Source organism: Pristis pectinata, chromosome 12 (genome assembly GCF_009764475.1).
Source record: "Pristis pectinata isolate sPriPec2 chromosome 12, sPriPec2.1.pri, whole genome shotgun sequence".
In the NCBI taxonomy this organism is placed as follows: Eukaryota; Metazoa; Chordata; class Chondrichthyes; order Rhinopristiformes; family Pristidae; genus Pristis; species Pristis pectinata.
This window is the reverse complement of record NC_067416.1, coordinates 3551456-3566856: the sequence shown is the minus strand read 5'-3', so window position 1 is coordinate 3566856 and position 15401 is coordinate 3551456. Positions and strand designations below refer to the sequence as shown.

General features: G+C 44.5%; 1 protein-coding gene across 1 annotated transcript in view; it reads left to right on the top strand.

Annotated features, from left to right (window-relative positions):
* The window catches only part of zfyve27 (zinc finger, FYVE domain containing 27), a 156636-nt gene extending 142878 nt beyond the window's left edge, over positions 1-13758 (top strand). The window contains 4 exon segments of the mRNA XM_052027582.1: positions 7007-7053; positions 9388-9438; positions 9440-9470; positions 13436-13758. Of these exon segments, the coding sequence (XP_051883542.1) occupies positions 7007-7053; positions 9388-9438; positions 9440-9470; positions 13436-13500 (194 nt within the window). The 3' untranslated portion in view covers positions 13501-13758.
* Positions 13759-15401: the final 1643 nt, after the last annotated feature.

The following is a 15401-nucleotide window of genomic DNA, read 5'->3' as shown; positions in this document are numbered from 1 at the left end:
CTTTCCCAGGGCACCAATGCTCAATACAAGAGGACATGGCTTTAAAGTAATGGGTGGGAAGTTCAAGGGAGATATCAGAGGAAGGTTTTTTACCCAGAGAGTGGTTGGGGCATGGAATGCGCTGCCTGGGGTGGTGGTGGAGGCAGGTACATTGGTCAAATTCAAGAGATTGTTAGATAAGCATATGGAGGAATTTAAAATAGAGGGATATGTGGGAGGAAGGGGTTAGATAGTCTTAGGTGAGGTTTAAAGGTCAGCACAACATTGTGGGCCGAAGGGCCTGTATTGTGCTGGACTGTTCTGTGGTTCTATATCCAGAGCAACAAACAATCTGCTGATGGGTCGAGCAGTCCTGATGTGGGGTTTTGACCCAAAACGCTGACAATTTTTTTTACCCCCTCATACACAGATGCTGCTTGACCCACTGAGTTCCTCTAGCAGATTGTTTGTTGCTGCATTTGGACTTGGTTCAGCTGAAGTTAGTGAAGTCAAATGTAAAGGAGTGTTAAACAGCAGCAGGTATTCAGGTTGAGTGTCGGTGATGTAAGACTAATGTCATCCCGACCTGAGAAGATGCTTCAATTATGAAGCTTTGTGCTGTAGTTATTCACTGCTGATCAATGCGCATTAACTGAAAACAAATCTCTCTGGGAACCGGATAGGAATTTAGCAGTGAAAATGGATGAAGAACGTCATAGATTCATAGTCATACAGCACAGAAACAGGCTGTTCGGTCTACAACATCCATGCCAACATTTTAGCCTGTCTACTCTAATCCCATTTGCCCGCATCAGGTCCAGTTCCATATGTGCCTTGCCTATTTAAGTGCCTTTCTAAACACCTCTTAGCACAGTGACTAAGTGTTTACACCATCTTCTCTGGCAGCACTTTCCAGATATAAACCACTCTCTATGTAACCGTTCTCAGATCCCCTTTAAAGCTCCTTCTCACCTTAAACCCATGCCCTCTTGTTTTTTATACTCCTACCCTGGGGAAAAGACTCTGATGACCTCCCCTTTCTATGCCTCTCATAATCTTCTGTAAGTGATGTGATGTACTCGTTGCAGTAACCCAAGTTGGCTCCATCCTAGCCTGGCCTCAAGATTCTCTCCGGTTCTGGTTTCATGTCTACTTCCTCTCCCCACCCTGAGCACCATCTGCACCCCAATTCCTTCCTTGAACCTCTCCATTTCTCCCTCTTAAAGACCCATCTCTTTAACAAGACTTTTGGTGAAAGTCATTCCCTTTGGTTCTTTGCTATGTTTTAATATGTGCTTTTGCAAATGCTTTGCAGTGTTGTAGTAAATGCAGACTGTTGGTGAAAGTAATGAATGATCAAGCCAGTCGAAATTGGCTCTTTAGTGTGGAAGTCAAAGTCGACGTGTGCACAGGTGCAATGAAAAACTTACTTGCAGCAGCATCACAGGCACACAGCATCAGATAAGCAGCATTCACAAGAAAAAAACATAAATTAAGCATAAATTATACACAATTTTTTTTTACAAAAAAGGACACAATTAGAACAAAAAAAGTCTATCTTGGTGCAAAGTGGTCATAGTGTTAAACTGACGTAGTGATTAGGGTTGTGCCGGTTGGTTCAAGAACCGAATGGTTTGAAGGGAAGTAGCTGTTCCTGAACCTGGTGGTGTGGGACTTCAAGCTTCTGTACCTCCTACCCGATGGTAGCTGCGAGAAGATGGCATGGCCGGATGGTGGGGATCTCTGATGATGGATGTTGCCTTCTTGAAGAGACCCTTTAGTCAGTCTCCTGCACTCTGAAAAGTTTTGATAACCTCATTTTTCAGGATGCAGCGTCATTGGTATGACCAGCATTTGTTGTCCATCCCCAACTGCCTGTAAGCTGAGTGGTTTCAGAGTCGACCACAATGTTGTGGGTCTGGTGTTACTTATGAGCCAGACTGATGAAGGAGTGCAGATCTCTTCCCCTGCAGGACATCAGTAAACCATATGGGTTTTTAACGACAATCCAGTGGTTTTATGGTCATTATTGCTAATGACTAGGGTATTATTTTAAATCCCACAGCAGCCATGATGAGGTTTGAACTCTGGATTCTGGATTGTTAATCCAGGCCTCTGGATTACTGGTCTGGTAATTTAACCTCTACGTACCCTGGCCAACCCAGGAGATAACACAACCATTGGGTTGGTTTGACAGGAATTCAGTGAGTATTATCTCCTGTGCCATGGTGAGTGAACTCTGCCCTCTGGGTGGGGGAGATTGTGAGTTCAGGGCCCATTCTCGAGTCCAGAGTTGAGAAACTTCAACTGATACCCCAGCAGAGTGATGAGGGCATGCCATACTGTTGGGGATTCCCAGACATTCCCTCTTCAACCCCTCCCATCGGGCAGGAGATACAAAACCCTGAGAGCACATACCACCAGGCTCAAGGACAGCTTCTATCCCACTGTTATCAGACTCTTAAACGGACCTCCCATACACTAAAAGATGAACTCTTGTTCTCCCAATCTGCCGCATCGTAGCCCTTGCATTTTATTTCTCTATCTGCATTTCACTTTCTCTGTAACTGTAACACTTTATTCTGCATTCTGTTTTCCTTTTTACTACCTCAGTGTACTTGGGTATGGAATGATCTGTATGGAAGGCACGCAAGCAAAAGCTTTTCACTGTATCTCGTATTGGTTTATTGTTGTCACTTGTACTGAGGTACAGTGAAAAACTTGTGCATACCATTCATACAGATCAATTCATTATACAGTGCATTGAGGTAGTATAGGGTAAAATAATAACAGAATACAGAGTAAAGTGTCACAGCTACAGAGGAAGTGCAGCGCAGGTAGACAATAAGGTGCAAGATCATAAGGTAGATTGTGAGGTCAAGAGTCCATCTCATCGTATAAGGGAACCATTCAATAGTCTTACAACAGTGGGATAGAAGCTGTCTTGAGCCTGGTGGTACGTGCCCTCAGACTCCTGTATCTTCTGCCTGATGGGAGAGGGAAGAAGAGAGAATGATCCGGGTGGGTGGGGTCTTTGATTATGCTGACTGCTTCACCAAGGGCAGCGAGAGGTAAAGACAGAGCCCATGGAGGGGAGGCTGGTGTCCGTGATGCGCTGGGCTGTGTCCACAACTCTCTGCAGTTTCTTGCAGTCCCGGTCAGAGCAGTTGCCATACCAAGCCGTGATGCATCCAGATAGGATGCTTTCTGTGGCGCATCGATAAAAGTTGGCGAGTGTCAAAGGGGACATGCCAACTTTCTTTAGCCTTCTGAGGAAATAGAGGCCCTGGTGAGCTTTATTAGCCGTGGCGTCTATGTGGTTGGACCAGGACAGGCTATTGGTGATGTGACATGTTTTTCACTGTACCTTGGTACAAGTGGCAATAATAAACCAATAGCTGCACACTTTCTCCTTGCAGGACCATTTCAAACCAAAACTGGGAATTACCCTGGTATTCTGAGCCAATAATTATCCCACAGTCAACATCAGAGAGAGGACAAATACTCAGGGCATGAAGGCAGTGCTGCTTGTGAGCACGTTGTAGACCACGTTTCACTTGTTACAGCAGTACCACACCTCCTAAGTCTGTTACTGACAATGGAACAACTTGAGGTTGTGAAATGCAAGATTCTTTATTTCCAGGAGCACCTCAATGAAAACTCAGTGTCTGTTACATGTTCTACATTTCTGTAAAACATAGAACAGTAAAACGCTGGACAGGCCATTCGGCCCACAATGTTGTGCTGATCTTGATGCCGATTTAAACTTAATGTCCTCCTGTGTGTCATCCATTCCCATCATATTCATGTGTTGATCTAAAAGCCTCTTAAACTCCACCAAACCGCCTGCTTCCATTACTACCTCTGGTAACACATTCCAGGTACCTACCACTCTCTGGGTAAAAAAAAACTTGCACCTCGCATTGCCTTTAAACATCCCCCCTCTAACCTTAAAAGCATGTCCTCTGGTGTTTGACATTTCTACTCTGGGGAAAAGATTCTGACTGTCTACTCTATCTGTGCCTCTCATAACTTTAAAAACCTCTATCAGGTCTCCCCTCAGCCTCCGACGCTCCAGGGAGAACATCCCAAGTTTGTCTAACCTTTCCTGATAGTTCATGCCCTCTAATCTGGGCAGCAACCCAGTAGATCTCTTCTGCACCCTCTTCACAATCTCCACATCTTTCCTATAATGGGGCGACCAGAACTGCACACAATACTCCAAGTGCCACCTGACTAAAGTTTTATATGACTGCAGAATGACTTTCTTGCTCTTATATTCAACACCCCTACCAACGAAGGCAAGCGTGTCATACACTTTTTTTACTACCTTGTGTCTAAAATAGACAGAGGGAGACAGGAGAGAACAGTGTTTTCGTGGTTTGAAAAGGTAACTTGTAATGTTTTCTTATAAGAAAGAGTAAAACTATGTGTAATAGTGGGTAAGAGGAATAGAACAGTGGGCTGAACAATTTTGCTATTTTAAGTTCTAATTCGATTTTAAGTGCTTAGGTTGCTTGTGGTCAGTAACCCTTTGACACGGGTAATCTCTGTCTTTGAGTGGTTTCATTGCCACAGCATTAACTAAACGTGTGCAGAGAAAGTTATGAGGTGGGTGAATCAGGGAGACCGGAATTTCTTTGTATTCATTGTTAAAATGTTTTACAAGTCAATAAGGGAAAATGCAGTGAACTTTACATTTAATTTTTCGGTCTTTCGCTGAGTTACACTGAGGCATATGTTTAGTGCAAGGTAGTGATTATTTAGTGAAATTCCGAGACACAAGTTCCACCTATGACCCTCCACCAGTGTTTGGGGCACGTAAGCACATGAGACTGGGCTATGATTAGGATGAAATGAACTATTCTTTCAAACATTATTGCACTCCAAGGCCTCACCTACACTTTTTATTTTACAAACATTTATTTGCTAAAAGCACTACAAAAGGACATCCAGTGTCAGAACTACAACATCTAATACAGAAAGAAGAAAAAACTATACAGACAGATTCTAACTACAGCAAATAACGCTAACTATAGAAAGGATGCGGAGAGGGTGCAGAAGAGGTTTACCAGGTTGCTGCCTGGATTAGGGGCTATGAGCTATAAGGAAAGGTTGGACAAACTTGGGTTGTTCTCTCTAGATTGTCGGAGGCCGAGGGGAGACCTGATAGAGGTTTTTAAAATTATGTGAGGCATAGATGAGGTAGACAGTCAGAATGCTAATTCTGGGTGCTCTGGTTTCCTGCCACGTTCCAAAGACGTACAGGTTAGGAAGTTGTGGGCATGCTATGTTGGCGCTGGAAGCGTGGCGACACTTGTGGGCTGCTCCCAGAACACTCTACGCAAAAGATGCATTTCACTGTGTGTTTCGATGTACATGTGACTAATAAAGAAATCTTATCTCTTGTCTAAGGACCGCAAAATGCACCCTCAATACTTCAGATGAGAATCTCATTCACACCGTCCATGACACACGTGCCTCACCTACACTGAGGCACAGTGACACAGCTGGTAGTGACACAGTGACACAGCTCCAGAGACCCGGGTTCGATCCTGGCCTCTGGTGCTGTCTGTGTGGAGTTTGCACATTCTCCCTGTGACCATGTGGGCTTCCTCCCTTATCCCAAAGATCAGTAGGTTCATTGGCTGCTGTCGATTGCCCCTAAGTCAGTAGGGGATGATAAAATCTGGGGGGGAGTCGTTGGGAATGTGGAGAGAATACAACGGGTCAGTGTAAATTGGTGCACAATGATCAGTGTGGAATTGCTGGGCAGTAGGTCCTGTTTCCATGCTCCTCGACTCGAGCTGTGAGATGCAGGAGAGATGACTGACTTCACACAACTGGCCCCAGGGCTGGGAAGAGGAAAATACATATCAAAGTCTGACCACTTTACAGTCACAGTTGAGTAATGATGCAGGATTTCGACCCGAAACATCAACAATTTCCCCTCCCCCTACAGATGCTGCTCGATCCACTGAGTTCCTCCAACAGATTGTTTGTTGCGCCAGGTTCCAGCATCTGCAGTCTCTGGTGCCTCCACCTTACAGTTGCTCCAGATGTCATGTGTGCACCCCTGGGATCCCCTCCAAGATCTCTGCTCTCTTCCAATTCTGGCCTCTCCAAATTTCAATCACTCCCCCCTTGGTGGCCTTGCATTCAGCTGCCTGGGCCCTGGGCTACCCAATTATCTCTCCCCACTTCATGTTAACACTCCATTAAGCCCAAGTCTGTGATCAAGCATTTGCTCTTCTGCCTTGATCCCTTTTTATGTGAGTCAGGCCGCATCTGTGGAAAACAAAGTTAACGTTTCAGGTCGAAGACCATCAAATGAAGGGTCTTCAACCCAAAACATTGCCCATTCCTCTCTCCACACCTGCTGCCTGACCTGTTGAGTGTTTCCAGTATTTTCGGTTGTTATTTCCAATTTTGAGTATTTGCTTATTTTGATTTTCATCATTTTTATATGGCTTGATGTCAAATTCTGCCTTTTGTGAGACATTGTTGAAGGTGCCATATTCAATGCTGCTGTGATGTGGCTCTTCATTGGAACACGAGGATTGAAGAATCTGGACAACAGCTCTGCTAGGAAGAATGCTAAAGTACTGAGAGGTTTTATTAGCTTATCGTAAGTCACTGTCACATTGAAAGCCACAATTCCAACCACCCCTCCCCGACCTTCTCCCTTTTGTTGTTCCTGCAATACTCGATTATCATCGCTGGAGAAAGCCCCAGTTATTCTGCTCTGCATTTCTTTGTCAAAAGTAATCCTGTGAAGTTTAATTGAAACGGTTCGGTGATGATCTTCCTTACAGAGGAACTCAGCAAGCAACCAACTGTGTCGAACTGCATTTCCAGTGAATTAATATTTAATGATTGTTCCAGAGTACGCTGTGGCAATCAGGGCTGCAAAAACAATGAAGGAATGCAGAGTTTGTGTGGAAGAAGCTTTGTTTCAATAGCTGTGCTTTCTAATTAATGTTTTTACTGCATTTTTCTTCATTAACACCCCTCCCTCTCATTTCAGGAAGCTGTAGCAGCTGCTGTTCCACATTTTCAGTCCTGAAGAAGCGGGTGAGTATTTTCTTCCAAAAATGACTCATGCCTTTGTTAAAAAGATGTCCATTCATAATCGTTGACTTAAGAAAACAAGGTACGGGGCAGAGAGCAGTAGTTATTCAGTGGTGTTAGCCACAGCTTCGTGGGTGGGCACTCGTCATCTGAAGGTTGTAAGTTCAAGTCCCACTCCAGAGATCTCAGTGCACAATTCCAGGCTGACCCCTCACAGTGCGGGTAGAGGTGCCATCCTTCAGATGAGACCCTGTCGGCCCCTCCAGGTAGAAGGTGACGTGGCATTAATTCAGTTTCAAAAACAAAGTAGGAACATTCTTCCCTTTTTCTCCTCTGAAGCCCACCTGTCAGGAGTTCAGAAGGAGTGCATCACGTCACCCACCACGTCAGACACCCCACTGTACCACATTGCCCAAGATAAGATATCTTTATTAGTCACACGTACGTTGAAACACACAGTGAAATGCATCTTTTGCGTAGAGTGTTCTGGGGGCAGCCCGCAAGTGTCGCCACGCTTCCGGTGCCAACATAGCACGCCCACAACTTCCTAACCCGTACGTCTTTGGAATGTGGGAGGAAACCAGAGCACCCGGAGGAAACCCACGCAGACATGGGGAGAACGTACAAACTCCTTACAGACAGCGGCCGGAATTGAACCCGGGTCGCTGGCGCTGTAATAGCGTTACTCTAACTGCTACACTACTGCGTCAGTCAGTGAAGCTTCACAACTGGACCCTGGGAAGCAAGCACCACTTCCCTTGTCACAGGATACACACATCAATGAAGTTCATCATCGCCTTCAATGCAACAGCACGGCCTTTTGTTGATCAAGGAAAAGCGTATTTGAAGATCAAGTACTCAGACCCGGCACAAAACCCGTCTACTGGGCAGCAGTCATCCCTGGAGACAGAAGAGACTGAAGATGCTGGAATCTGGAGCAACACACAAAGCACTGGAGGACCTTGGCAGGTTACGCAGCATCCCTGCCCTGTTATATATACCTCAGACCTGGACTACCTGCAGCAGGCACCTCAGAACACTGGACCATCAACTCTCTCTGCAAAATCCTCCAAATGCACTGGAGGAATAAGCAAGCCACAGTCAGTGTCCTTTCCCAGGCTTTTTCTCAGGGAGAGGGAACCAAAAACTAGAGTGAATAGGTTTACAGTGGGAGGGGAAAGATTTAAAAGGGACCTGAGGGGTAACTTCTTCATGAAGAGGGTGGTGCATATATGGAAGGAGCTGCCAGAGGAATTGGTTGAGGCCGGTACAGTTACAACATTTAGAAGACATTTGGATAAGTATTTGGATTGGAATAGTTTAGAGGGAAACGGGCCAAACATGGATAAATAAAACTAGTTTAGGTGGGTACCATGGACCAGTTGGGCCGAAGGGCCTGTTTCCGTGCTGTATGACTCTATGACACTGTCTACCAGCTTGTGAAAGTTGGGATAGAAAATGACTTTAACCAACCTCCAGGTTCACACTTCATCTGGGAGGCCCACACTTCACCTGAATTGGACCGAAGCTTGTTCCAGTAATTTGGGCAACTATCTGTTCCCCTTGGGCAATTTCCCAGTTCCAGACCTGGAATTTGCAGCATTCCTTTTGAAAGTGTATATATATATCCATGTTGTTGTTGGTGGCAGCTGTTCACCACAGGGGACTGCTGCCTCATCCTGAGTGGGCTGTACCTGGCAGCTGTCCAATCTGCCTCATTGTTTCCTGGTGTAATGCAGAAGCTCCCAAGCACACCTGCGATCAACCTGATGGCTCCTTTTGGTGCCACCAGAAATGCTGGATTGAAATCAGGGATCCATTCGTGGGTTGAAAGCCGTTAAGGTAGTAGCTGTGGAAGTTTATCCATGTCAAGATCTTCCTTTGTTTCTCTGCATTATTTCTGAAATGTTAATATTGCAATAAAAATAGCAACTGTAAGTGCTGTCCTTTGGTGTCGATAAAACATCCAATCCATGCAGGTATTCTTTAGTAATTACCTTGTTCATTAATTTAATATCAAAAATATATCATGCATAAGTCAAGATCGTTACTTAATATGACTGCATATCACTTTGTAAATAGTTTTGTTTAGAGTGGGTATCATTAAAGCTTTTGGATGTTGCTAGCACAGTGTTGATTGCTATAGAGATCTAATAGTGAAGCTTATTCTACTTATTTATTGATTAGAGATTTGTTTAAACTGATTTAATCCAGTGTACTAACTGTGCATGAATAGCTTGTGCTGCATAGGATAGATAATGCAGTGGTGTGTCACATTCTGTAGACTGCATCCTGTTTGTTTAATGCTTTTCTTATTTTTCTTTCCTGTGTGTGTAGCGTAACTGCAGCAACTGCGGCAACAGTTATTGCTCAAGGTGTTGTTCGTACAAAAGTCCCCAAGTCATCAATGGGAGCCACTGGTAACTGTACTCCTGCTGGTCCCCTTGTCCTTTACATTCCTCCTCTCTTTTGGTGGTTTCTTTCTAAGTAAAAATTTTACGAAAGTAATTCCAAGTTGGCGGACATTAGATACACAGCGGCTTGAACTTGGAGAAGGAGCTGGGCACTTCTGTGGAAGTTTGGTCTGGTACTGCAGCCTTAGCGAGGTCCCTACTCCGCTAACACATGTGCCACAACTTGCCCCTCAGCTCGTTGGGGAAGTGGGAGCTACATTTCCCAGCTGCTGGTGGTCACCCAGTTGATCTCATTTGCCAGGATGTAACAGTCCTGCGTCGCCCTGCCTTCTCTGTTGCAAAGAACCCATGCACACACCTTGTAGGCTCTCACATAAAGGGTGTAGCACTGCTTGTGGAGCTGACTCAGTGTATTGAGAAGATGCATCCATGAAGATAACCATTGAGTCACAGAGTCATACAGCATGGAAACAGGCCCTTCAGCCCAACTGGTCCATGCCGACCAAGATTCCCATCTAAACTAGTTCCATTTGCCAACGTTTGGCCCATATCCCTTTAAACCTTTCTTATCCATGTACCTGTCCAAGTACCTTTTAAATGTTGTTAATGTACCTGCCTCACCCACTTCCTCTGGCAGCTCATTCCATATACGGACCACCCTCTGGGTAAAAAAGTTGCCCCTCAGGTTCCTATTAAATCTCTCCCCTCTCACCTTAAACCGATGCCCTCTAGTTCTTGATTCCCCAACCCTGGATAAAAGACTGTGTGCATTCACCCTATCTATGCCCCTCGTGATTTTATACACCTCTGTAAGATCACCCCTCAGTCCCCTTTACTCCAATGAATGAAGTCCCGACCTGCTCAACCTCTCCATAACTCAGTCCTTCAAGTCCCAGCAACATCCTCGTAAATCTCCTCTGCACTCTTTCCAGCTTAATGGCATCTTTCCATTGATCAATATTCTTTTACTTTTATTTGTTGTTTTTTACCGGATGTGTCGAGTATATATGGCATATTATTTGTGCCAGTATCCATTTATAGTACAGCACAGAACAGGCCCTTCGGCCCACAATGTTGTGCTGACATAGCTAATCCCTCCTACCTACAGAATGCCCATATCCCTCTATTTTCCTCTCATTCATGTGCCCACCCAAGCCCCTCTTAAAAGCCCCCAATGAATTTGCCTCCACCACCCTGTCAGGCAACGCATTCCAGGCATCCACCACTCTCTCAGTAAAAAATGTACACTTCACGTCTGTTCTGAACCTACCTCCTCTCTCCTTAAATGCATGCCCTTACCTAAATAAATAAATGAATAGATAACTCTAGCCTAATTTGCAACTGAATGCTGCCTGTGCATGGGGACTGGTCTGAAGGCTACCAGACATGGAGTTCAGGAGGAATCCTGTGACCCTGTGACTGTCCTTACCTAAGGGGTTAGGAGCGGAAGGAAACCATTTGGCCCCTTGACAACATTCTGTCATTCATGACTACTGTGTGAACCAACTCCACATACCTGCCTTTCTTCCACATCCCTGAACACCTTTGGTTATCTACACGTATCGTTTAAAATTCACACTGTTTGCAATACAGGATTCCACACTCCCATCGCCCTTTGGTGTAGGTGTGTTTCTAAATTAATTCAGGAGAAACCTAACTCTAATTTCTGGTGTCTAAACTTCTCTAGACAGTCTAACCTTCTCTAAGTATCCAGACAGATTAGAAACTCTAATGTCCCATAATCTTAGGCACACCATGAAACAGAAATATTTTCCCCTTGCTCAGATCAGTTCTACCTAAATGTTCTACCTTCCAAGAAATATAACCCTAGTTGGTAGCAGCCTCCCCAAGAAATATAAGCTTTGGAATCCATGTTTCATTTTAATAAATCTACCCGGCACTCCCTGTAAGTCTTGTGTCTCCCTCCAAAGCCCTGGTACCCTGAACCACTCACTGTACTCCAGGTTTGTTCCCACTGTGGTTGTCTCTCTCTGGAGTACTGCAGAGCTCACTACATGAATCAGATTGTGACTTTGATTGACTTTTAACAAAAAGAAATGCTCTGTACTTTCCAATTTATAATGAGAGGGAATGGAACACCACACACTTCAGGCCTTTGTGCTGGGATGTGGAACTGCCAGATTAAGTACCGTGCAGGTAGATGACCCTTTGCACTCCCAGATTAATGATGGACTTCAGAAGCCCTATTCCAGTGGTTTTAGTTTTCAACCTCAGCTCCCCTGAACAGGTTGCTAATGAATAAGGTCTAACTTGGGGTTTGTGCCAATTTGGCATTCCCTCGAGATATCCCAAGCACTAAACGAGTAGGGATTCCACTGCAGGCAACTTTCAATCCATGCAATTGGGATGATTTTGAAGTCAAAGTGAGTTTATTGTCATATGCGCAAGTACATGTGTGTACAGGTGCAGTGAAAAAACTTAGTTGCAGCAGCATCACAGGCACATAGCATTAGACACACAACATGCACAACAAAAACATAAACATAAATTATACAACATTGTACAAGAAAGAACATAATTGAAACAAAAAAAGTCCATTGTAGTGCAAAGTGGTCATAATATTGCTATACTGAGGTAGGATTAAGGTTGTGCTGGTTGTTCAAGAACTAAATGGTTGAAGGGAAGTTCTTCCATGGCCTGTGTTTAATGTTGGTTGATTTCCCCAACACCGTGGGGCCAAACAGAGTGTCCTTCCTTTTGGAAGTCTGGGGGTTGAGCAGAATAGTGGAAGGAATTCCTAAATCTTCCTGAGAAATTTTCCAACTGGATAATGAATGGAATCTCTACTGGGATTTACAATTTTCCATAGGCCCAGACTGATGGGAGTAGGTGGGGCTGTGGACACTTTTACATCGTTACCTGGAATGGAATCCACCTACCCTAGATATCCTGTTCATCAACACGCTGGGGTTATGATTGACCAGAATCTCCACTGGTCCAGCACACTTTGACTGCAAGAGCAGGTCAGAGATTGGGTGTCCTGTGGCGAGTGACTCACCTCCTGGCACCACAAGCCCTTCCCACCATTTACAAGGAGTAGGTCAGGAGTCTGGATGTGCAGCTCCAATGCTGTTCGAGAAACCCAACACCATCCCAGGACAAAGCAACTCACCTGATCAGCATCCCAAGTTATACAGCACAGAAACAGGCCCTTCGGCCCAACTTGTCCATGCCCACCAAGATGCTCCATCCAAGCTAGTCCCATTTGCCAACATTTGGCCCATAACCTTCTAAACCTTTCCTATCCATGTACCTGTCCAACTGTCTTTTAAAAGTTGTTATTGTACCTGCCTCAACCACTTCCTCTGGCAGCTCATTCCACATAGATACCACCCTCTGTGTAAAAACAAAACGTTGCCCCTCAAGTTCCTATTAAATCTTTCCCCTTTCACCTTAAACCTACGCCCTCTAGTTCTTGATTCCCCAACTCTGGGGGAAAGAAGACTGCGTGCATTCACCCTATCTATGCTCCTCATGATACACACCTCTGTAAGATCACCTCTCAGTCTCCTACGCTCCAAGAAATAAAGTCCTGGCCTGTCCAACCTCTCCCTATAACTCAGTCCCTCAAGTCCTGGCAACATTCTCGTAAATCTTTTCTGCACTCTTTCCAGTCTAATAACATCTTTCCTATAGAAGGGCGACCAAAACTGAACGCAATACTCCAAGTGCGGCCTCACCAACGTCCTGCACAACCGCACCGTGACCTCCCAACTTTTATACTCAATGGCCTGACTGATGAAGGCCAGCGTGCCAGAAGCCTTCTTCACCACCCTGTCTACCTGTGACTCCTCTTTCAGGGAACCATGCACTTAAAAAGGTTCAAGAAGGAACTCACCACCACACTTGCAAAGCAATTTAGAGATGCTGCTAATTGAATACTTTGTAGAAACATAAAGAAAACATTTGGCATCAGAATTCCAATGTGTGTCTCTCTCTCTCTCTTTCAGCACCGGATGCTCAGCGAGAGACTGTGTTTGTGTGTGCCCAGTGCTATTTTCTTTTGAGCAAGTAGGATGGTTCCCTTCTTCCCTCTCCTTTCTTTCTCCTCTTTTATATGTACATTCTATTTTTGTTTTAAATGGAGTTCACTGAATCGACACACACGAAGATGAAGCAATGCAGACCAGAAGGATGAGCCTGCCCTGCGAGCTTCACAGTATGTGGGGATCAGGGAGGTGGTCCGGTTACAAGTTACAACTTTGACTCTGGAACCAGTGCTGTATGTCATGATATAGAATCACATAAAATAATATATATCCTTAACTTTAAATGTTGCCTTCTGCTGTATATATGGTGAGATTAGACACTTTTTTTTGTATAACGTGATGTAGAAGAATATTTGAGGAGCTGGTAAAACTCTCCAAACCCTTAAACTACATTTCTTTGTGATTCATCTGATATCTGTGATGCTGGTTTGAATTTTTCTCAATAAAAATGGCACACTGCAGAAAATTACCGTAGAGTATCGCAGGGTACGATGCCACATACTGCTTTATTGAGCAGGGCACTGTGGTCAGGGAATTAATTATACTGCTGAAAAATACTTTTTTAGTAAAGTTTCCTAACAGGTTGGTAATTGGTTTATTATTGTCACATGTACCGAGCTACAGAGAAAAGCTTTTGCTTGCAGGGCCATCCAGACAGATCAATCCATACACAGGGAACATTTAAAAGACTCTTAGGCACATGTAAGTAAGAAAAATGGAGGGTTATGGGCTGTGCAGGAGGGAAGGGTTAGGTTGATCATGGAGGAAGTGGTCATATAGTTCAGCACAACATTGTGGGCTGAAGGGCCTGTTCTGTGTTCTATAAATACATTGAGGTAGTACGAAGGGGAAAAAAAAAATGCAGAATGTAGTGTTACAGAGAAAGTGCAGCTCAGGCAGACAAATAAAGTGCACGGACCACAACGGGGTAGATTGGGAGATCAAGAGTTCATCTTTATTGTATGGGAGGTCCATTCAAGAGTCTGATAATAGCGGCATAGAAGCAGTCCTTGAGCCTGGTGATACGTGTTCTCAAGCTTTGATACAGGAGAGTGGGGAGAAGAGAGAATGACCAGGATGGAGGGGAGGGGTCCTTATGTTGGCTGCTTTCCCGAGGTAGCGGGAAGTATAGACAAGTCAATGAAGGGGAGGTTGGTCTTTCTTATTGTTAAAACTGTGGCGGTCATTAGTTTTCTTGGTGAAGGCAACTGCAAAAGGTGCAAAGAATTGTTCCTTAGATGTTAAGGGATATGGGGTTAGTGCTGCAAAGTAGTGCTGAGGTCAGTGATCAGCCATTATTGAATGGCAGAACAGGTACGAGAGGCTGAATGGCTTCCTCCTGCTTCTATTTCTTGGAATGCCACAATCATCCAACAGAGACCGCCCAGCAGGATGGATACTGAACAGGTTCGCCGGTTGGAACCCGTCCTCAACTCTCCCATAGCCCAGTGATGATCTCCCCAGCAAGGGTTTATCCAGCTCTCGATTGAAGGTGCTGATTGAACTGCATTCCACCACTCGTCACAGTGTGTTGTAGCAATGCACTGCAATAAAAATATCATAGGTACCTTAACTTGGTTATTGATGTTGATGCAAGTGAGAGCATTCTCCCTGTTTGTCAAAATAGACTTTAAAAATTAAACTGGTAGATTGAATTTTTAAAAAATGTTTAAAATAAGTCTAGTTCAAGTTTATTGTCATAGGCATACGGGGTATAAATGCTATGAAAATTACTTTTCGCAGCATCAGCACTGTACGTTAAAACATCAGTTAACATAAACTGAAGTTAACATTAATTATACATAACTTACACAACAGAATAAACATAATGACACCAGTGCAAGTTGACAGAGAGAAAAGGAAATATAGTCCGAGGCAGTGTTGGGGTTTTCCAGGTGGGTTCAAGAACCTGACAGCAGTGGGGAAG